This window comes from Physeter macrocephalus, chromosome 10, assembly GCF_002837175.3.
Source record: "Physeter macrocephalus isolate SW-GA chromosome 10, ASM283717v5, whole genome shotgun sequence".
NCBI lineage: Eukaryota > Metazoa > Chordata > Mammalia > Artiodactyla > Physeteridae > Physeter > Physeter macrocephalus.
The window spans coordinates 83,962,641-83,972,027 of NC_041223.1; the positions used below are offsets into that span (position 1 = coordinate 83,962,641).

Sequence of the window (9,387 nt, forward strand, 5' to 3'; positions counted from 1 at the left end):
CCCCTGCATCGGCAGGCGGACGCGCAACCAGTGCGCCACCAGGGAAGCCCCCCCCTTAGTTTTTATAGTTGTTTTTAAATGTTTATTTAAAATGTTTTTTTTTACAGTTGTTTTATTTGAACCAAGAACCAAATGAGGTCCATACATGACTTTGGATAATATGTCTTATAATAAATAGTTCCCCTCTTTTTTTCTTTTTTCTTTTTTTTTTTTTTACATTTATATGTGGAAGAAACCAAGTCATTTCTTTTCTGAAGTTTCCTACATTCTAGATTTGTCTGATTTCAACCCTCTGGTGCCTTAAACATGTTCCTGCATCCTCTATATTTCCTGTAAACTGTTGATCTGGAGGCTTGCATAAATTGAGGTTTTGGGTTGTTTTTAACAAGCATACTTTACCATTAGCATTTGGCATTATGCATAGATTTAATGTCTATAAAAGTGAGTGCATATCATGTGTGGCATTTATTTGAGTAAGAGGCAAACTAATAGAGAGGCAAAACAAAACAATGTTGTAACTAGTTCCTATGTTTTAGCCAGAAGATCAGCTGCCATGTTACTTGACTCACACCAACCCTCAGGTGGATGAGATTGTCCTTGAGAACCTTCACCTTAACTGTCACGTTAAGGAAAGTACAAGAGGACCCCGGTAAGGACAAAATATCAGTGCTCAATTACTGTAAGGAACAACGTCAACCCTCTTTTGTTTGTTTCATTAAATTTTTAAATTTCAATGTCCTTTTCTAGATACTGTCCCTCCATTGAATCAAAGGTTTTGCGTTTTCCAAACCGTCTACATCAGGTTTGGTTGGAACCTGAAGGAATGGATTCTGACCTCATCTACCCGCAAGGGTTATCTGTGACACTGCCAGCTGACTTACAAGAGAAAATGATCACATGCATCAGAGGCTTGGAGAAAGCTAAAATGATTCAGCCAGGTAAAGAGAATGCCAGCTGCCCTTAAATGTGAGCTCAGCATTGCTTAGCAGATGGTGAGGAGATCTTAGCCACAGTCATGATTGCTTAGAGCCTCAGAACACAAAACCCAACACCTGTGCATTTAAAATAGGCTTCGGGCTTACCTGGTGGTGCAGTGGTTGAGTCCGCCTGCCGATGCAGGGGACACGGGTTCGTGCACCAGTCCGGGAGGATCCCACATGCCGTGGAGCGGCTGGGCCCGTGAGCCATGGCCGCTGAGCCTGCGCATCCGGAGCCTGTGCTCCGCAACGGGAGAGGCCACAACAGTGAGAGGCCTGCGTACCACAAAAAAAAAAAAAAAGTCTTCATTTTTAAAGAGCATTTAATGATCATCTTTGCATCTCTACCTTGAGGGAAATCCAGCACTGTTTTTGTTATTTTTTACCATTTATTCTTTGGCCAGGCTATGGTGTTCAGTATGATTACTTGGACCCCCGTCAGATCACTCCTTCTCTCGAGACTCATTTGGTGCAGCGGCTCTTCTTTGCTGGACAGATAAATGGCACTACTGGTTATGAGGAAGCTGCAGCTCAAGTAAGAGGTTGTTCAGATGTTACTGAACAGAAAAGGACTATTTAACTGGTGTTCCTCCTCTTGATGTCTGTTTTGATACCTATATAGAGCTTAGATATAACTTATAACTACAATAGAAGACTTATTCTGTTTCAGAGTATACAACAGGATTTTAAAACCACTGTGCCTTTATTACTCTTTTCTGAGCTCCTAGATCCAATAGCATATTTCGATTAGATTTATTATATTGCTTCTGAAATTTAAAAAAAAATTTAGTTCTTTTAAACTAACTTTATTGAAAATTACCCTATTATTATTCCTTTTAAGCAGAAAGTTATGTTACTGTTACTTGTAAGTAGGAGAAGGCTAAAAAAGTCTTACAAGTGGATTTTTTAAAAAAAGATTAGCCCACCTAGGCTTATCAGGAATATTAGATATTTTTGAAAACAACGAATCATAGCATTCTAAACTGGTACATTACCCATATTCTTCTGTTTCTGAATATGGACCACATTTTCTGTCTTTGTTCTATCCCTGCTGGGCAGGGCCTGCTTTCTCACTGCCTGAGCTGTTTTTTCCAGGTAGTGTCCGAATAGGATAGCTCTTTGTTCAGTGCATAATGGCCTTTTAAACATTCCAGTCCTCTTGCAGGGTGTGATAGCTGGGATCAATGCAAGTCTTCGGGTCAGACACAAGCCTCCTTTTGTCATTAGCCGAACAGAAGGCTACATAGGAGTCTTGATTGATGACCTCACCACGCTGGGTACCAGCGAACCATACCGCATGTTTACCAGCCGAGCTGAGTTCCGCTTGTCACTGCGTCCTGATAACGCCGACAGCAGGCTCACGTTCCGAGGTAACTCTTCACTGAGTCTTGCAACCAGATTTCCTCTCCTTTAAGACCTCTTTCATTATAGTCTCTCCCTCCCCCTTCTAGGGTACAAGGAAGCTGGTTGTGTGTCCCAACAACGATATGAAAGAGCTACGTGGATGAAGTCTTCTTTAGAAGAAGGCATTTCTGTGCTAAAATCCATTGAGTTTCCAAGTTCTAAATGGAAAAACTTAATTCCAGAGGCTTCTATAAGTATTGGTAGAAGTCTACCTCTCAGGTATGCATTTTTAATGTAGACCTTTCTTACTTTTTTTTTTTTTTTTTTTTTTTTTTGCGGTACACGGGCCTCTCACTGTTGCGGCTCCCGTTGCGGAGCACAGGCTCCGGACGCGCAGGCTCAGCGGCCATGGCTCACGGGCCCAGCCGCTCCGCGGCATGTGGGATCCTCCCGGACCGGGGCACGAACCCGTGTCCCTTGCATTGGCAGGCGGACTCTCAACCACTGCGCCACCAGGGAAGCCCCCTTTCTTACTTTTTAAAGAAAAATGAAATCATTTCAGAGAGATATTACCTATAAATTTCCTACCTGCACATTTTAAATGAATGCAGCTATTACATTTGCTTCTTTTCAGAATCCTTTAGATGTAACTTATCTCTTTATTCACTAATAACAATATATATGATTCTAAATTATTTTCATTTTTTATTTAATTTCTCTGTGGCTCCCATTGAGTTCTTTAGCCTTGCCTAAGATTTAGGGGGTACAAACCAAGAAATAGAGTGATCTGCATTCTTTTTTAGGCAGGGAGCAATTGGAGTGGTCTCATCTTGCCTGTGAGGTATAGCAGGGAAACTTTGATTAAGCATAGTGTTATAAATTGTTTGGACTTACTTGAAGAGTCCCTTGCTACATTTTAGGGTTCTTTTTGTCCTTGTTTTTACCATTCTGGTTATATGGACTCTAAGTCTAAAGGGCATTAATATAGAGCCTTTTTGCCTCAGAGGTATGTTCCTAAAAACCTTGCATAATTCAAAATCTGCATCTTTCACCACTGCTTTTTCCCATTAAAAAAATGTAAGCTAATCGGGGGTGTGGGGTGCTCAGAAGGCATAAATCTACAGTCATCGTATCTTAGAAGCACACATGCTGGCTTGATCTTGCAACTGTGTCTCCACTATGTTTCTCCTTTATAGTTTTCCTTTATTTCCAGCCCCTGTTTTCCTTGTGAGAGACTCTGTGGACTTAAAGGTATACCCGTTTTAATGCCACTTTCTGTTCTCTCTAATCTTCCCAAGCGCTCTCCCCTCAACCAACGGCCAGACACGGCGTGTCTGTGTTTGGCTTTCATGTCGCCACAGTGTTCTGGCGGTTACAATTTCTGCTCCCAAGTTTTCATTTTCACGGGAATTTCCCGAAGCACTGGCACCATGGTTAGAGGATGGTAAGCAGGTTTTTAGTTATAGTAACAGTAAGTAATAAATAACCTGCATAGTAGTCACCCAAACCAGAGGATCTCATTCACAGGAAAGACAGCCTGGTTCACAAATAAGGGTGCTGGATGTATTTGTTTACCAGCTAAGTGGTACCAGGAGATGGTAGTAGTATAAGCATAGTTTTATAATTCGCTCAGTTGTCCAGCTATTTGTTTGTGTAAATTTAAGAGGGTTCACATTATTTCAAACTTTGCAAAAGAATTTATAGCATTATGCTTTGTTTAGATCAAATATTGCACTATTCAAATTTTATATGATTGGAATTTGCATTCAGTGTGACTAGTGTGGACCCTGAGGTCCTAGTGAGAGCGTGGGAAGTGATTGTTTTCAACACAGTTTAAAACGCGAATTGATGAATAAAAATATGAAAAAGGAGCCTGTCAGTTTTATGTTTTTGCCTAACTAATCCCATGAGTAGCCGTTTTGTTAAGGTGATTTTTTTTAAAAACAGTAACTTGGCCAAATGCTTTCCTTGTTTATTCACGTGTCTTTCATTTCAGAAGGAAGCGGTGACAGTGATGGGGCCTCATGTTGATTTCAGCAGAATATTTATAGTCTAGGGTTCAGCCTCCCTAAAAGAACCCACTTTATCAGTTCCTAGATATGTAAAGCTAAAAAGATAGAAACTTGGGCAGAGGACATGTGTTGCATCTGCGGCACGCGTGGCGGGCTCTGTGCCGACCCTGAGAAGTTGAACTGGACGTCGAGCTGGCATTTTGACAGAAGAGACGGGTGCACACACATCTCCTGTCATGATGACAGGGAAACGCATTGACCTGCCAGGTAGCACAGAAACTGTCTCTTGTGTTCTGTGGAAGTGTGCTAGCTGTCCTTCTGTGCCAGGCCTCTGCACCCTGAGGCTTAGGCTTCATTCAAAGCTGCTCTTGAAGTTTGGGCCTGCAAACAGCTCCAAGCCTTATAAACAAATTATTTAAAACCTTTTTAAAAGTTAAATGGTCACAGGCTTTTCTTTGAGGTCACTGTCCTGCAAGATTCCACGGTAGCTGTTCTTCTGGGTAGTCGTTAGGAGGTGTGTTCCAGCATGTTCTATAATTTCTGAAAGGACAACCCCTTTCCTTTTGGAGTTTAGGGTTATTTGGTTTCATTCTAGCTTATCTGATGAGGCCGCTGAAATTAGTTGACATAATTCATTTCGTGGAGCACAACAGAGTTGACAAGCTCCTTGTGGAGAGAGGGTGTCTGGCCTTTCCTAGGCCATCTGAGGAAGAGATGGATGAGTCAGGCATCTGTAGAGGGTGGTTACGCATGACCCTGGTGATAGGATGAGCTGTAAAGAAGGCATCTGGGAGGCCTGGAAGAACTTGGGACCCCAGGATGGGCAGAGCTGACTTTCTGTTGCCTAGATAATTAATTGGTTTAATTGGTTTTGGGTGGACAGAGTTGATCAAAAAAGCAATCTATTAAAAGAGGGAAAGATCAAAGTAAACAAAAATAAGATTAAGGCAGTAAATTTAGGGAAACTGTACAGATCAGTGAGGCCTTGTGAGAACCAAACAAAATGAGAAGGAAACTGTGGATATTTTGCAATCTTGGAGCAAGCAGGAGATCTTCAGCTGGTTCCGAGCACACGTGCAAACGCATTCACAGGACGTGGGCTTAATGTGACTTAGATGTAAATTCTTACGGAGTTTAATCAAACCCTTGTTATCAGAGGGTATTCTGTCCTTACAAGAAAGGGAGGACAAGTAGATTATTGCAGTGCTGCCAGCAACTTACCCCTCATGATAAAGGAAGGGAGTTGAGGAGAACCACATGCTAATCTTCTTGGGGTCCTACTGTGCTGCAGTTGCTGCTGCGTTTGCCCGCTGTACTTGGGAAGAATTAGAAATACATTGATATTATTTATTCTGAGACTTGTATTATTTTCAGGGAATCTTGTTCTTAATCTGCTTGATACAGTATGGACCCCTGTGTTAATGAAACTTTTATGTATTTGTAGAGCTCTCGATGTTCTGAAGTATGAGGAAGTTGACACAGAGTTGTTGGCCAAGGCTGTTCCAGAGCCCTTGAAGAAGTACACCAAATGTAGAGAGCTAGCCGAAAGACTGAAAATAGAAGGTAGAAAATGCTTTTTTACTTAGGATGTCTGTATGTTCTCCTTCCCTTTCGTGCAAATTGTGAATGGATGGCAGATCCACGAAGAGCTCTCTGTCAAGAGGAGCCCTTATTACCATAGGACCAGCATCGTCTTAGGCTCTGACCACTCAGAGTGGGGTTCCCAGATAGCATTGCAACATGTGGGGAGCATGGTACGGATGCAAAATCTCAGGCTGCACCCCAGACCCACTGAGTGAGCATCTGCTTTTTAACACGATCCCTACATGATTTGTGTGTATATTTCATGTTTGGGAAGTGCTACTGTAGAGCTCTCCTTTTAAAAAAAACAACAAAAAAACCCCCCTTTTTTTTTCTTTTGAATTTTTTTTTTTACATTCCCTCCCGCTTTTTCTTTAGATTTTTTTTTTTCCCTCCTCCACCCTGCTGCTAAATTATAAGATCTAATGCAAACATGATCAAGGTGTGTTCCAGACTTGTAAACTTGCCTGTTGTAAGAAAGTAATCTTTGTTATTTTTAAATATTTATTAATTTATTATTAATTCACTTATTTTGGCTGCACCAGGTCTTAGTTGTGGCATGCGGGATCTTTAGTTGCAGCATGTGGAATTCTTCAGTTGCAGCATGTGAACTCGATAAGTTGCAGCATGCGTGCGGGATCTAGTTCCCCGACCAGGGATCGAACCCAGGCCCCCTGCATTGGGAGTGCAGTGTCTTATCCACTGGACCACCAGGGTAGTCCCTCCATTTTCCCCATTTTAATGTTCTAATAATGAGAAAAATAATGCTATCTTTGGCTTTGACAATATATTGAAATACTCTTCCATTAACAAATACTTTGTATCAGGCAAAGAAATCCACAGTCTGCCCTTGTACATTATTATAACATTTGGTGTGCTCTCATACTCTTTGTCAATATATTGACCATCAAAGTCACATGTGACTTTTGGAGTTGCACTGCATTTTTTTAAAGTTTTTCTTTATTTAAAACAATCTCAAACAAATACTGAGAATAACATTAGCTTTTGCATTGTGATAGACTTTTTTTCCTCTGGTGGAAAATTATGTGGAGAAAAAGGCAGGGAACAGAATGAGATGGGGGAGAAGGGTAGGAAAAGCAGGATAATGATGGATCGTTCAAACAGGAAAGCACTTTAAGCTCCTTGGGGACCAGCGAAGGTGGTAAGAATGCTGCATTCCTTCTAGCAGTGATAATTTTCTTTCCGTTCCAGAGGGGTCTGTCACCTTGCTGTACTTTGGCTGCATATATAGGATGACCCAAGTGCTACCTATCATTCTTCCACATGACCAGACCCTAGTCATTTGCTGATATGTAAGAAGTATTTGTTAACCTTTTATCTCAACATCATGACCTTTCTATTGAGTAAAAATTACTTTATTGAACATTTAGGCTGTTAGCATCTGGCTGTTATACTTTAAACTTGGTTTGCAGTTTTGTTTTGTCCAATAAATCATCCAGAATAATTATCTTTAACTTGTTTATAGGAAACCCTGACTTCAGCCATGGAGTAGCTACTGTATTGCCTTGTTCTTTAAAGACTCTGGCATATATAAAGACTCTAATTTATATCCATGACTTAAAAGAAACTACACTAAGTTAAAAAATAACACATATCAGTGGTTTTCAAATCACTGCCTGGATCCTCCACTAGACTAGTTTCTTCAAGAAACTGCGAGGCAGAAATTAGTTTCAGATTCTTTTTTGTAGTTATCTCTCATGTTTTGCTGTATACATATTTGAAAGATTAAATATATCTTTAACATATACATTACCTCTTCATTTATATTCTGTGATCCTATAAAGAGTCTATTCATGAGTCATAAAATTTCATTACAATTTGTTGTACTAATTTGTTATATATGGTGTTAATCACATGCATTATTTCATTTGATACTTATAAGTGTCCTATGAAGGATAGTGGTTAGCATTATGTCTTAATCTTACAGGTAAGTAAGTGATAACTTGCCCAACATCACACAGTTGGGGAGTGAGGCAGAGCTAGGACTTGAACCTGGCGTGTCCGACTGTAAGGCCCGTGCACCTCGCAGCGACCTTTGTTGTCATAAAGACCATCGTAAGTCCTCCGGGTCATCCCTTAACATTTCTAGATAAAGCAGCTGAGGCCCAGAAGGATAATGATGTGTCCGTAGTTAGAGGGTAGTTTATTGGCAGAGCCAGGCTCAGAGCTGAGATTTTCTGGCTGCCAGTCAAGTGATGGAAGCAGATACTGCCAGAACCTTTAGGGAAGACTTGCTTTCTTAGTCCCCTGCATCGGCAGGCAGACTCTCAACCACTGCGCCACCAAGGAAGCCCTCAATTTAGGTTTTAAAACAGGTTTTGGATTTATTTTTCTAAGAACAGAATGCTTTAATTACAAAATAATTGCTGAATTATCTTCCTAACTTCTGAAAAACACCTTAGTTAAATTATTTTATCACCTAAGAATATCTACTTTTTAAAATTATAGCTTTATATGGACATAATTCAGAAAACCATCTTCTTGGAGAAACATCTTTTTAAAAAATATTTATTAATTTATTTATTTATGGCTGTGTTGGGTCTTTGGTGCTGCATGCGGGCTTTCTTTAGTTGTGGCGAGCGGTGGGGGGGCTACTCTTAGTTGCGGTGCGCGGGCTTCTCATTGCGGTGGCTTCTCTTGTTGTGGAGCATGGGCTCTAGGCGCACGGGCTTCAGTAGTTGTGGCTCACGGGCTTAGTTGCACCACGGCATGTGGGATCTTCCCAGACCAGGGCTCAAACCCGTGTCCCCTGCATTGGCAGGCGTATTCTTAACCACTGCGCCACCAGGAAAGCCCTTGGAGAAACATCTTTAGGACTTAAAATTCAAACCTACGGCCTATTGAAGGAAATGTTCCACTAAAATTTGTACTGAGAAGGAAAGCAATTTCTTTTTTTACTTTTAATTTTCTAGATTTTTGAAATGAAAAGGACATGGAATAAACTACCATACAGAATGTTGTAGTTAATACGCAAGATACTCCCTCTTTATTTTAGCCTCAATGTCCTCATCTGTGAAAGGGAGCACCTACCCCACCTGTCTCATGGTACTGAGATCACGTATGCAAAAGCCCTCTGTAAATTGTAAAAAACTAAAAATGTAAGTTGTTAATGTAATCTGCATATCATAACATAATTAATTTTGTTCATCAGCCACATATGAATCAGTATTGTTCCATCAGCAACAAGAAATAAAGGAAGTTCAGCGAGATGAAGCTCTCCAACTGCCAAAAGACCTAGATTATTTGACTCTCAGGGATGTGTCTTTGTCCTGTGAAGTTCGAGAGAAGCTACATTTCAGTCGCCCACAGACGGTAAGAAAACAGTGGATAGGAACGGTTCATAAAGAGCCAGAGCTTTAATTTTTTTTTTTTTTTATTTTTTTTTTTTTGGCGGTACGCGGGGCCCTCACTTTTGTGGGCCCTCCCCGCTCGGAGCACAGGCTCCGGACGCA

The 9,387-nt window shown here is 40.9% G+C and overlaps 1 protein-coding gene and 1 long non-coding RNA gene across 8 annotated transcripts in view; one reads left to right on the plus strand and one right to left on the minus strand.

Annotated features, from left to right (window-relative positions):
• MTO1 (mitochondrial tRNA translation optimization 1) overlaps window positions 1-9,387 on the plus strand; it is a 24,233-nt gene that overhangs the window by 11,496 nt on the left and 3,350 nt on the right. Inside the window, exons 5-13 of one of the 7 annotated variants that reach the window (XR_003681553.1) lie at window positions 537-649; window positions 748-938; window positions 1,382-1,512; window positions 2,143-2,347; window positions 2,429-2,600; window positions 5,778-5,896; window positions 7,127-7,227; window positions 8,848-8,980; window positions 9,087-9,173. Coding sequence is in view for 5 of the 7 variants with exons in the window: in XM_024132982.3 (XP_023988750.1) it covers window positions 537-649; window positions 748-938; window positions 1,382-1,512; window positions 2,143-2,347; window positions 2,429-2,600; window positions 5,778-5,896; window positions 9,087-9,247 (1,092 nt within the window). In the remaining 2 variants the exon portion in view is untranslated. Of the gene's footprint in view, window positions 1-536; window positions 650-747; window positions 939-1,381; window positions 1,513-2,131; window positions 2,348-2,428; window positions 2,601-4,317; window positions 4,601-5,777; window positions 5,897-7,126; window positions 7,228-8,847; window positions 9,248-9,387 lie in introns of those variants that run through there. The other 6 variants (XM_024132984.3, XM_024132985.3, XR_002893249.3 and 3 more) reach the window with 6 other exon arrangements.
• The window catches only part of LOC129392478 (uncharacterized), a 37,728-nt gene that overhangs the window by 2,168 nt on the left and 26,173 nt on the right, over window positions 1-9,387 (minus strand). The gene's annotated exons all lie outside the window — the stretch shown is intronic.